Source organism: Andrographis paniculata, unplaced genomic scaffold (genome assembly GCF_009805555.1).
Source record: "Andrographis paniculata isolate CXL003 unplaced genomic scaffold, ASM980555v1 Contig35END, whole genome shotgun sequence".
Taxonomy (NCBI): Eukaryota; Viridiplantae; Streptophyta; class Magnoliopsida; order Lamiales; family Acanthaceae; genus Andrographis; species Andrographis paniculata.
Genome location: NW_026137568.1, coordinates 2,868,704 through 2,881,860, shown reverse-complemented (window position 1 = coordinate 2,881,860; position 13,157 = coordinate 2,868,704). Strand labels below are relative to the sequence as shown.

Below are 13,157 nucleotides of genomic sequence, written 5' to 3'. Positions count from 1 at the left end.
CTCTTTTAAATTTGTCTAATAGCATGTTGAGTATTTGGTCAAATTGGTGATTGAAACTACCCGTCGAGCCCAATCAACTCGTCGATTGATTAAATCATAAGGCATAGCCTTCTATCTCTGTGTCTTGCAAACACGTGAGGGTATATAGGTATTTTAGGATAACTAGCTAACCTCGAATTAGAGCCCTAATGGGCTAGGTCAAGGGATCGAGATGGCGGGTTTCTTTTTTGGGTGATTCCAAGGTGCCCGTCATTCACGATGAAAAGGTCTTTAGACCGTGATGGAGGGATGGATTGAATACAATCCCCTCTTGGTATGTTATACCAAAGACTAGAGGGTTGTGGGTTGTTTGGCGTAAACCTGTCAAAATGGGTTAGTGGGGGCAGATTGCCCCACAACCCACCTTAACCCACAAATAAGCGGGTTGTTTGCGGGCCAACCTGCGGCGGGGCGGATCAAAATTTCATCAGCCCAACCCAACCCACTGGCGGGTGGCGAGCTAAGCAGGCTAGCCCACGGGCTTTTTAAAAATATTAAAAGAATATTAAAATTATAAATATTTTCGTAATTAATATTTAAAAATAGCTAAAAATAGTTTTATTATAGAATTTAAATAACAAAATATTTTAAAATAAATAACAAATATAAAAATTCTCAATTCTAAATATTATTAATTGGTGTATTTAAAAAAATTAATAATAAGAAATACTTCATTTTAAAAATAAATCATAATTAATTTTATGAATTTGTAAAATTATAAAATAATAAAATGGAAAACGAACAAAACAAATGATGAAAAATCGAAACAAATAACAATGTCATGAATAACATAGTTAGAGAAGAAAAACGTGGAGACAATATTGATAATTTATTTAAGATAATGATAATATAAATTTTATTTTATTCGTCTTAACTTATTTATCATTGTATGTTTGTAATTTATAAAAAATTAAAATATATTCTTATATTAATATTTGATTAATTTTATTATAATTTTTTAATATGACAGTAAAAAATGGTAAAAAAATACATAGACGAGTGAGTACTAATTATTATATTTACTTGACCCGCGGGCTAACCCGCCCCACTTTGGGCTAACCCACCCTCAACCCGCGGCCCATGCGGGTTGGCCCATTTAGACCCGCATTTTAACGGGCTTAAAAAATCACAACCCAACCCTCCTTAAAAGTAAGGCGGGGTGGGCCAACCCGACGGGCTCAACCCATTTTGACAGCTCTAGTTTGGCGCCCCTCGCAAACTAATAAATAAATTAACTTACGTGTACTTTGGGCTTCAAACCCTTACGTACTTTTTGTGGAGCTTTTCTTGAGGGTGATGACCTTATACTTGTTATGTGTAATTATGTGACGTGTCATACGAAGTAATAAGGTTGGAAACTGGGTCGAACCGGCCCTAATTAAGACCTAGCGGAGTTTCCTTCGTGATGTCACAGTCACTTGAGAATAAAAGTGAGACATAAGGGAGACGCTAAAAGGCTTGTGTGTGTGAGTTATCCTTATGTAATATGTGTCATTTTATTCAAATCATATTCTTCAAATGATTATGTGGCATTTACACGTGAATCGTGACTTATACTGTATTAATATATCTTTGGTTAATTGTGCTACTCAACCGCTGTGTTGTAGGTGATGATGTTTCCGTTATACCTAAATGATGCATTCACGTCATATGATTCATCGTGGGAACTAGAACTACTTTATCTTCTAGAATGCTTTTGAAATTCATTATTAATGTTTAAGAATAATGCATTTTGAACTATTTCTAACTTGTGTTTTGACTCGAACTTTACTTATTTAAATGATAAGTCGTGCACTTTAATTTTAAATTCCTATTTAGTTGTTTGTATTCATTATTTTAGCTTTAGTGTCACAATGTAGGACTTGTTGGCTGAGGAATGAGTCTTCCGGTGCAGCGTGGCGGTGACACTCCGGTTGGAGCTGACTGGAGTGTTACAATATAAATTGATAACTGTGAAATAACTATTGAAACTTCAATTGTTTGCATGTCATGGATTCATATTGACTCACAATTATATGTTTATATGTTATTCATTCTGGTTCAATTGACTATTTAGTCTATCTGTCTCTTGTGTGGTGTTGTTTTTCTGATTGCAAAAAGAGTTGAAAGTTCATACTTGCACAATTTTTCTATATTTTTTTTTTTGGCAATATTATTGATGCATCAACTCACATATTTTGTCCATTTTTTCATTGTTTACCTCTTTGAAGATGAAATTGCCATAATTCAAATGATGCAATGCGTTTATTTGAAAAAAAAGGTTCTATATATATGAAGAAGTGAAAGCAATCCTAATGGATTGTATTATAAGTGTGACTCATCAAATGTTCATATATGTGCTCTAGCAGGAAATGTGTAAAGGACGAGAAGAATTACATTTTGCACTCTTTAATCATCTTGAATATTTTGTTAACCCAAAAACAAGAAAATTGAGATCAAGCGAAATCTAAATAACACAATATTCAGTCTTGTGTTCCACGCGAATTCCTTGAAGCAAATTCGGCCTGTCACCGATTACTTTCTAGGATAATTTTTTTAAGAGATTCTGACATATGTTTTTTCACGTTAAATTTTGTTGGTGACTTTAATATTTAATTTAAGAAAGAAGATTAAATAAAGTGCCACAAAAGTGGCAACCACCCTCCACTTTCTAACACATGTTGCAATATGTTGCAACAACTTTTTTCTATCTAATTAATTTGAATTTCAACGGTCAAAATAAATTAATCGAATAAAATATAAATATGAATTAATTAATTTTTTTATCACAATTGGGCTCGCCCATGAGCACCGTGGCCCAAGGCCCATCTTGACCTATATATATATATATATACATGTCTGTGTGTGTGTCCAATTGTCCATGCCAAGCTAGGCTCACTCACAATTGAGTCCAATCCAACTAATTAATTATTTAATTATAGATAGGAGCACATTGTATTTATGGAGGGTAAAATCTCTTTGTTGTTTTAAATGTGGGATAAATCTTTCATATTTTTCTTCTTCCAGTTTCACCTTCACACACCAACAATCTCCCACATGAAAGAGAAAGGACAATGACTTGATGAAAGAAATAAATTCTATATAGGATAAGTAGATATCTCTTTGAATTTTCCTTTGTACAACATGTAGTCTTTTACCAACTGTCCAATAGATTCCTTATTCTTGAACTGTTCAATTTCCTAGTATCTGAGCTACATATTGACACAAAATCCATATTATTGGTTCGGTTCTCATATTTTGATCCGTTTTAGCCATGGTACCCGTTCTGATTTTGCAATAGTTTCTAAAGAATTGAGCCTGACCATTTTGCCTTTGAAACGGCCCCACTTTTCTCACATGAATGATCTTTCTAAGTTTATGAGTGATATGATACTCACTTAGTGATAATTAAAATAATTATTTGTTATCCTCCTTACTTTGTAATCATTCGTTAACAGGAATGGGTTGAGGCTATTAGACCCCCACAGTGACCCAACACAATTCTTATAAGCAGGTTGTCCCATTGAATTTAGTTCTTTGAGATCTTCGATCTTTCTAGGTTGGGTTTTCCTTTATAAGATTTATATTTCAGCAGGTTAAGTCTCATTCCTCTAATCAGTTTGTAAACTCCATCACGGTTTAACGCTTTGGTTAGCAGATCCGTTAGATTATCCTTTGACGTAACATGGTCTATCACAATAATCTTAGTTGTAATCAGTTGTCTTATAAAATTGTGTCAACCACGAATGTGTCGACTATTTCCATTGTACACAGGGCCGTCCCTGGGGCTGGGCCATGAGGGCGATCACCTGGAGCCCAGCCCAGGAAGAGCCCAAAATTCAGCTGGGCCCAAAATTCTAGGGCTTTTGGCGTGTGTATATATATAATATACTATATTAAAGGAATGTGTATATAGAAATAAAAAAATAAATTGTGAGAGCTAGATATAAAAATAAAAATAAAAGTATAATACAATCTGACAAAGAACAATTTAAAATTAATTATTTTCTAGTTAGTGTATGCATATGTCTATTGCATCCTTACACGAGAGATTTCAAACAATTATATGCTAAAAGAAATTTCTCTAAGTTAACATTATTGAAAATTTATTTGAGGTTAACCATGTCTCAAAAAAGATTGAATGATTTACATATCTTATCTATTGAAAAAGCTATAAACTATTGTAGTTGACAATATTATTAATAATTTTGCATATAAAAATATTAAGAGGGGTAATTTTATTTAATATATTATGTATTTTTATTTATCTTTTGTATGTATTCCATGAAAATAGCTCTTGTAATAAACTTTAGTAATAAAAGTGGTGATTAAGCTAAATATAAAAGAAGTATATAAGTTCAATGAATTTGATGATATAATTTCAAATGTTTGAGTTGATGAATTTTTTAGAATTGGACTTTTTGTTTTTAAATTTTCTTTTCAATTAAATTTGTTCTCAAACTGGTAGAGAACTTTTAAACAAATAAATATTTGTTAGGGTCCTTGTTTTAAATTCCGCCCCATGCCCCCGATATGTCAGGAACGGGCCTGCATGCCACTGGCCGGCCAAGTTTAGATCAGATCAGCGCATGAGCGCTATCGCAGCTTGTTGGACGAGATGCTGAGTTAAAACCACAGACCGGTCGACTTGTTCCCTCCACCTATGGCTCTCCCTCTCCGCATCCTTCATCTTTTTCACCAGCCCCACAAACCGCCACCAGTTATCCACCCCGAACAGCTCCCGGCTCATCCGCAGGTACGTAAACGCGCACAGACCCAGGCTCCTCGACGCCCCGACGATCTGCGAGTGCGCCTGCTCATCGTACCGCGGCAGAGCGTTCTCCCCCGCAAGAGGGACCCCGGCGCGCCGCGCCGCCATGGCCACCTGCCTCACGAGCTTCTCCGGCGCGCACTGCGCCTCCCGCGGCTGCTCCTGGTCGCGCATCTCGATGCAAGTGAAGTTCAGGACCGAGTTGTGGCGGGCCAGCATTTGCGCGACGGGGAGGTACCCGTCGCGGTAGCGGGTGTTGTAGTACCCGGCAGTTAGCTCGGGGGGGTGGGCGCGGCTGCCGTAGTGCCAGTGGATGCCCGCAACCTTGGCAGAGATTCGGACTCCCTTCTCGTCGAAAATGGTCGCAGCGGATTCGAGGATTCTGTCGCCGTGGTCGAGGAGCATCTGGGAGTACCATGTGAGGAAAAAGTCGCCGTATGGGGTAGTCCATCCGCCGTTTTCTCTGCGGAAGAAGGTTGTGTCTTCCGGCCAGTTGTTGTAGCTGCCGGCGTCGGTTGGACCGTTGCGACCCCACTGCGGTTTCCCGATCGCCTCAGCTGCAGCTTTCAAGCTCTTGGCCATGTACTGCACAGCACAAGGGTAGTAAATTAGATTTGTATATATATGTGTATCAGAACAAACTCAATGAAAAGAGGGTAATTGGCATGCCTTGTCGAAGCATTGGAAAGCTCCGATTCCGGGGAATTTCCAGATCCCGTCTTGCTCGGGGTAAGATGGGTAACGTAGCTCGCCTGCGGGACCCATTCCAACTTGAACTTCCTAAATGAAAAAATGGTGAACAATTAGGGTGCATTTAGTACCAAGGATAGAATTGCAGAAAAAAAAGAATTTAGTAAAGAATGAGAATGGATTCTTTTGCTTATTAAACAGAGAATTCAGTTGAAAAATATATATCTATAAAAAAAAAGCAATACACGCATAAATAGAATATGTTATATTGCCGGCAGAAAAAAAAATATCGATCATTAAAAAATGATAAATTAGATAAAAAAAATATTACTGTATTTTTTAGTTATATTTTAGTTTGATAATTTATTTTAATAATAATTTAGATATGATATTTTATAAGATTTGAATAATATAAAAATTAAATAATAGTAAGAAAAATAAAAGAATAAAAAATAAGCAGAAATTAAATTGTAAAAGTTTAAGTATAAAAAAATACATAAATAAATAAATATATATATATAAACAGACTGCACTCACTTAATTTCATTTCTCTCAGCATAAAGAAGAGAAATGAAACTAAAGAATAGAAAATGGTTTGTTTTTCGATTCTGAATTCTCTGTGTCAACTAAATAAGATAAATGTAGGCATTTCCATTTCCCGTCTCCATTTCTCTGTATCAACCACCCCCTTACTTCCAAGTTATATGATACGGACAAACAACTATCAAATGAATTTTCTTGGACAAGAAAGAGATTTAGATTACTACGTACCACAATTGTGTCGCCTAAAAGATGCTCGAAAGTGTCATTGAAAGATTGCATGAAATCGGAATAGCACTTGACAGGGGTCCTTCCATTGAGCACCGGGAGGGTGTCGCAGCCGAGCGATACGTATTCGTAGTTTCTCCTTCCCCACTGATCTGTGTATGCAAGATCCGGATCCTCATTCATCTCCTCAACCACCCATTTTGGCAAAGTAATCCTGCACCATCATATATATATATATATTTATATATATCATTCTTTCATTTTACTCTTGTTCCTTAGAATGAAACTCATGTTGAATATATCCCACACTGGAAAAATGTGGAATCTCTCGTTGGCTTATAAGGGTGAAGGTAACTCCACCTATTACTAATTGATTTTAGATTGGAAGACCGGATCCTTTTTTAACAACTGAGCTTACTTTTGGAACAGAAATTGAACCAAAGTGTATCTTATCTACTATCTTCCAATGTTTATGCGATTGTTGGTTCTTTTGGGATTTTGAATTTTCAATCTAACATAAAGTTCTCATATCAATATCTATCTAATGTCTTCCCATAGATTATATTCCTTGTATTTTTTCAAGCCAACACCTATTTATATCATATCATACGACTATTCAAATTCAAAATTTTTACCATTTAAATTTCAATTCAAAATCCAAACCCCCAAACAAACTTTGTTTGACAATGTTTGTTTGCGGATTTTAGGTTTTGGGTTTGGATTTTTTAATAGTAAAAATTTGAATTTGAATGATTGTTTGATGTCATATAAATAAAGATTGACCTGATGTGTTAAATATAAAATAAATTTGTAGTAGAATATAAAAAAATTAAAAAAAAAAAAAGTAATTGTTTGATGTAATATTTTTTGAAAAAAAAAATCTCAATAGTAAAAATCTGTAGTAAAATCCACAAAACAACGCTACTTAAAGTTTGTTGTCTCATATAAATTCACCAGCAAAAGAAAATAGGAGCATATAATAGCAAGCATATGCACAATCCAACACAATCCATGGAAGCATCCCATCAATGTTAACACAGGATTTCCAACCAACAACAACAATCAAATGCTAATTACTTATCAAACAATCCACGAAATAACCAACTATGGCGGAATTGAAGAAGTTTGAACGATAAATTAATTAAGCGGAGCGAGCTTACGTGCAGGTATCTCCAACGTTTCCGCCGCACTGATGAAAGGACATGACGGCCTGCACTTTTAGGTCATGCTTCTTCGCCATATCCAGAAGCTCCAAATACCCTCCCCAATTATACTCCCCTGCTTTCTCCCCCTCCACCAATCCCCACCACACGTCCAACATTATCCCCTCCACGCCCGCGCTCTTCAGCGCTTGCAGGCTCGCCTCCATCGCCTTATTCCTATTCATCCTATGATTCGACATCACGCTATCCAGCGGCATCATAACGAAAATCGGTACCCCCTTTTTACCCTTGCCCTTACCCTCCGTACCTTCGCAAATCGCGCAATCCTTTTCCTCGGTTCTGATCGGATCGGACGACAGCGCCTGGGTCGCCATCGACAGGTCTGGCCGCAGTGCTTGAGCCGGAGGCAGACATACCCTATTTCTCTCCGCTCCATTTTTAGTCGCGGAAAACCTTAAATTTGCCGTCGATGGAGGAGTTCTCCAAACCGCGCTTACAGCTGCGGGCGAAGGCGCCTCGCTTGAAAATCCTCCTCCAGAATCCGCCGTCGATGGAGATCCGAATGTCGCTCCGATCTGGTGGGACAAATTCATCGCCATTTTTGAAAACGTAGAAATATGGTAGTTTCTTTCGGTTAGGCAGAAAATTTAGGTAACTAAGAGAGGAAGGAGAAGCCGAGAAGGAGAGCCCATTATATATATAGACACAATAAGAATAATAATAAATATTAATATTAATATTAATAAATAAATACCACTATAAATATTTTGATATGAATAAATAAATCAACAAAAATTCCACATACATTGCATGCACTTGCCTAAAACGTACTGTAATCTAATAATAAATTCTACACGCCTCACCTGTGTTACTGTACTCACTCTATTATTGATAAAAAAGAAAAAATAATATTTAATATAATTAATTATTTCTTTTTTATAAATTATTTAATATTTTATGTTTAATAAAAATACACAAAATATTAAATATTGTAGACAAAATAAGCATAAAATCCTCTTATAATTTGTTAAATTTGCTGAAAACTCGATATGATACAAAAATTTAAAAAAATTTACTCATAATTTTAAAAATATTGCAAAAAATAGCTCATCCGTTAATACTTAACGAATAAGTGTATCAGAAGCGTCGTGACTGCAATTATTACTGAAAATTCACTAAGTAAGGAGAATGAAAGTACAAAATTGTCCTTCCCTTTTCACCTAATCTTCCCCTACTTATTTCGTACACGGAGAAAGCCCAGAAATTCGCCAAGGAGAATGGTTTCCCCGATTCCGCTAAGGTCTACGGATCCTACGAAGCCGTCATCGACGATCCGAAAGTAGACACAGTTTACATGCCTCTCCCCATCAGCTTGCACCTCAAGTGGGCGGTTATGGCGGCCGTGAAGAAAAATAACTTGCTGCTGGAGAAGCCGGTCACCCTGAACATCGAGGAGCTGGTAGAGATTTTCAGAACTTCTGTCCAATTGTTCATATACACAGAGATATACTCGCTCTACATGGAAATCACAAACACACGACACCCCGAGCTAAGAGTCGAATGATTACATAAATTGCGGACGAAATGTCGGATTTTAAAGATCGAGGAAGACCACAGCTTTGGTGATTATTCGAAACGAGGCGGCGGAGAAAACCAGATCCATTATTGTGTCTCCAACCAAAAGCCGCCGGATATGTCGTCAGAATCGAACAATGTTAGGGCACAAATTCTGGAGCTTAAAAATAATTTAGAAATTGAGCGCAAGGCAAGCTGTGTTTTTTCATTTCAATACAATCAATTTCCTTTGCAAACAATTTTTAGTTGTTTCTTGTCGTGTATGCGTTAACGGAAAATTTATTGTTGTTGATACCTAAAAAATTTTGTGTTTCATTCTTTGTTTGTGGGAATGAATTTTCTGTAAATCAATTTTCTGTAAGTACTATTAAAAGAAACAAATGAGTCGAGGATTTGTGGAGCTTCTGAAGGTTGTAAAGGCGATTGGCTTTCGGCGGAGGATTTTTAGGGTGAAGGATTCCGACGACGGTGTCGAGGAGGGGTAGAAAGGGAAGAAATGGTGGAAATGAAGGAGTATTTGGGATGGGGGTTGTAGGGTGGGGCTTAGACATGGTGGTGGCGAGGGAAAGGACGACTCCGGCGGGAAGAGAGGTGGGTGGAGGAATGTCCGGTCGGCGGCAGCGGTGGCGAGGAAGACGAAGAAGAAGAATTTTTTTTTAAAATAAATAGAAAAGGAAGAAGAAAATGCTGAAAGGATGGGAAGAGAGAATGAGAAGAGAAAAGATAGGGGCATAACCGTCTCTTTCATAAATAGATTTTCAGCAAATTAAAAAAATTATAAAAAGAATTTTATGCTATTTTACTAATATTTTATTAATTATTAAAATTTTTTTATGTAAGTAAAATATGCACAAAATATATTTGTCTAAAACGAAAAGTTTCATGTTTGGTTGTATCGGCAATACAAATTATATACTACAAGTCTAAGAGATAAGTATTTTTTAATAAAATAAATAATTATAATTCATTTAATAATTTTTAAAAATTAAAAAAAAAATTATAAAAAAAAACGATTGAGTTATTATTTATTTATTTTATTAAAATAAGATAGTTTAAAATATTTTTATCTTTTATTTATATAACACTTATACTCTTTTGTTTCGGCAAAGGTGGAGTTTTTTGTGTGGCCACAAAAATTTAGCTAATATAGATTAATTATTTATATAATGGAGATTAATTATTTAATAATCAAAGAAAAATTAAAGTATGTATTTAAATTTTATTAATATTATATTTTAATAAAATATAATATAAATATTATTTTATAAAAGATAAAATTTTATATAATAATACAAATAAAATATATATATATATTTATTTATAATTATCAAAAATTGGTTTTATAAAAAAAAATGAGGAGTTTTAAAGATAAATAAAAATACTTCCTCAGTTTCAAAACAATGGTCTCATTTTATCATTTTCGTCAATCCCAAAACAATAATTTTATTTTACCATTTTCTTATGTTCTAAACCAATAGTCTGATTTCAATTTTTAGTAACTAGCTCCTTATTTTTTTACAAAATTATCCCTATTTTTCCACAATAATTAAATAAAGTTGGGGCATTTTATTTTTTTAAAAATACTTTTACACCAAACCTCAATATATGACTATTATTTCTTAATTTTCGTGCTCATTGCAAATATCCCTATTGTTTTGGGACTGAGAGAGTATTTATTAATTGAACAATTTTCGTGCTCATCACAAATGTCCTATTATTTTGGGACGGAGAGAGTATTTATTAATTGATCAGAGATACAAATATATAGATTTTGATGGTCCTACATGTAAGAGGTCAGAAATTTAATTAAACTGATTTATATATGTTAAATATATTTAAAATTGATAAATGTACTAAATATAGAAAAATGTTATATTTTGTGGAACAAATAAAAAAAATGGGTCAAAAGTACTTTAATTAAATACTCCCTTCGTCCGCCTCTTAGGGCTACATTTAACTTTTTGCGTTATTATACTTAACATTAAAAATATCCTTATATTTGTATAATTTGTTTACAAATATCCTTCTATCAGTATTATAAGACACTAATTGAAGTATTTTTGCAATTTTTTTTAATTTATACTATATTTTGATATAATAATTAATATTCAAATATCAACATGCAAAAAGTAAATGAAATTTAAGAGTCGTAAGGAGGTAGTACGATTTTTTTGTTTTTTCAAAGTTCCAAACTCCAAATCACCGGCCTACACATTTCCGACCTTTACATTGACACGTGACGGGTATATGAAGTGTTGTCGTTTCAACGGCCATCCGTTTTCCCTCTCTCTTCCCCACCACATCATATTATCTTTCTGCCACATCATCAGAGAAATTCATATCATTTTATACCCACATCAAAGAAATTCATTTATACAAATTTTAATTTCTTTTTTCTCTATATTTAATTGAAATTTTGTTAAATAAAAATATGTCAATATTTATTTTTCATAATAAGTAAATTATATTTAATTTAAATATATATATATTTAATATTAGTATTATTTTATAAAAATAAATTTTATATAATATAAAAATATTAACATATATATAATTTAAATAAAATATATAAAAAGAAATTTAAAATTTTTTCCATGTGTCCCAATGTACACCAATATTCAATACACCAACTCAATATTAGACCATCCACAACGGAGATACCGTTTTTGGGTGGGATGTCAAATAGGGCGGGTTAGCTCCGGATCCGCTCTTAATGGGGCGGGTTCGGGTCTAAATAATATATTTCGAGGCGGGTTGTGGATTTAAAATTTTAAACCCGGCCGGGTTCGGGGCGGGTTACGGGTTTTACTAAAAAATCCGCCCTAACCTGGACCCAGACTCGAACCCGGATATTTTTTAAAATTATTATGACTAATATATATGTACATTTATATAATAAAAACATATTATTTATTTACTTAAATAATTTTAAATATAAAATTCAATTAGTCGTCTGCTCAAAATAATTTTGTAAAACTATTATACCTAACATATGTATATTTATATAATAAAAATATATTATTTATTTATTTATTTTATTTTTATGGATCAATATTTGATTGTTTTTAGATTTTTTTTTGTGCTTTTAATGTTTTTTGTTTTAGTATTCGATTGTTAAAAACATATTTATTATTATATATTTTTAAAAAAAACAGGTTTGCCGAGTTAGCCCCGAACCCTCCGGGTTCGGGGCGGGGCGGGTCCTGGGGCCGGGTGGAAGCGGGGCGGGGCGGGTCTCGGGGCCTGCAGAACCCGTCCCAAACCTGCCCTGTTGATATCCCTAATTTTGGGTATCTCCATTACTTTTTGTTATCCACGTCACTTTCTCTTTCTACCACGTTAGCGGAAATACTCTCTTCTATTTTATATTCGCAACAAAGACACTCATCCTAATTTTTTAATAAATTTTTATTTTCATATTATATATATTTTTTTTAATTATAGTTTTAATTTTTAGTATTAATTATTTATTTAATTATTATATTATTATTTGTCAATATTTTGATTTATTAAAAAATTATGAGAAAAAGTTATATTATTTAATTAAATTTAGTTTTAATTTATTTTTAAATTTTAATTTTAATATCAAATTTGTATTTTTATTGTTATAATTATTATTGTTAATTAAAAAAATAAAATATAAAAATAATAATTAAATTTTTTGAAGAAAACATTACATTATATTACGTTACATTGCAATTACAATATAAATATTTAAAATTAAAATAAGAACAAATAACTTAATTATTTATCTAGCCAAATTTTTGTCATATGTTTTCAATCAAATCTGCTTTGAGTTGTTGATGTGTTCCTCTATCTCAAAGTCGCATTCTATTTCCTCAATCATTCCAGCATGTCTATCTGCAGAATATACATGACTTGAACCGCTTAAATTCTCGGTACCCACTTGTTCGAATTGGGATATATCATAATAATGTAGATATGTATCTCTTTCATCTTCAACTATCATATTATGCAAAATGATACATGTCTTCATTATCTTACCAATCAAATCCCAAATGAGTGACAGACGTTGAATAATAGCGAATCGAGCTTGCAAAACACCGAAAGCACATTCTACATCCTTTCGAGCAGATTCTTGACGTTGTGCAAATAATTGCATCTTAGGTCATTGAGGCAGACCAATAGATTGGATAAATGTCGCCCATGGA

The 13,157-nt window shown here is 33.7% G+C and overlaps 1 protein-coding gene across 1 annotated transcript; it reads right to left on the bottom strand.

Moving 5' to 3' along the window:
- Positions 1–4,392: 4,392 nt before the first annotated feature.
- On the bottom strand, positions 4,393–8,064 carry LOC127249263 (beta-amylase 1, chloroplastic-like). The gene is made up of 4 exons (XM_051271990.1): positions 7,408–8,064; positions 6,251–6,461; positions 5,459–5,569; positions 4,393–5,374 (listed from the first exon to the last, which is right to left on the bottom strand). Exons 1-4 carry the CDS (start codon positions 8,007–8,009, stop codon positions 4,601–4,603), a joined length of 1,698 nt encoding a protein of 565 aa, XP_051127947.1. The 5' UTR covers positions 8,010–8,064; the 3' UTR covers positions 4,393–4,600.
- Positions 8,065–13,157: the final 5,093 nt, after the last annotated feature.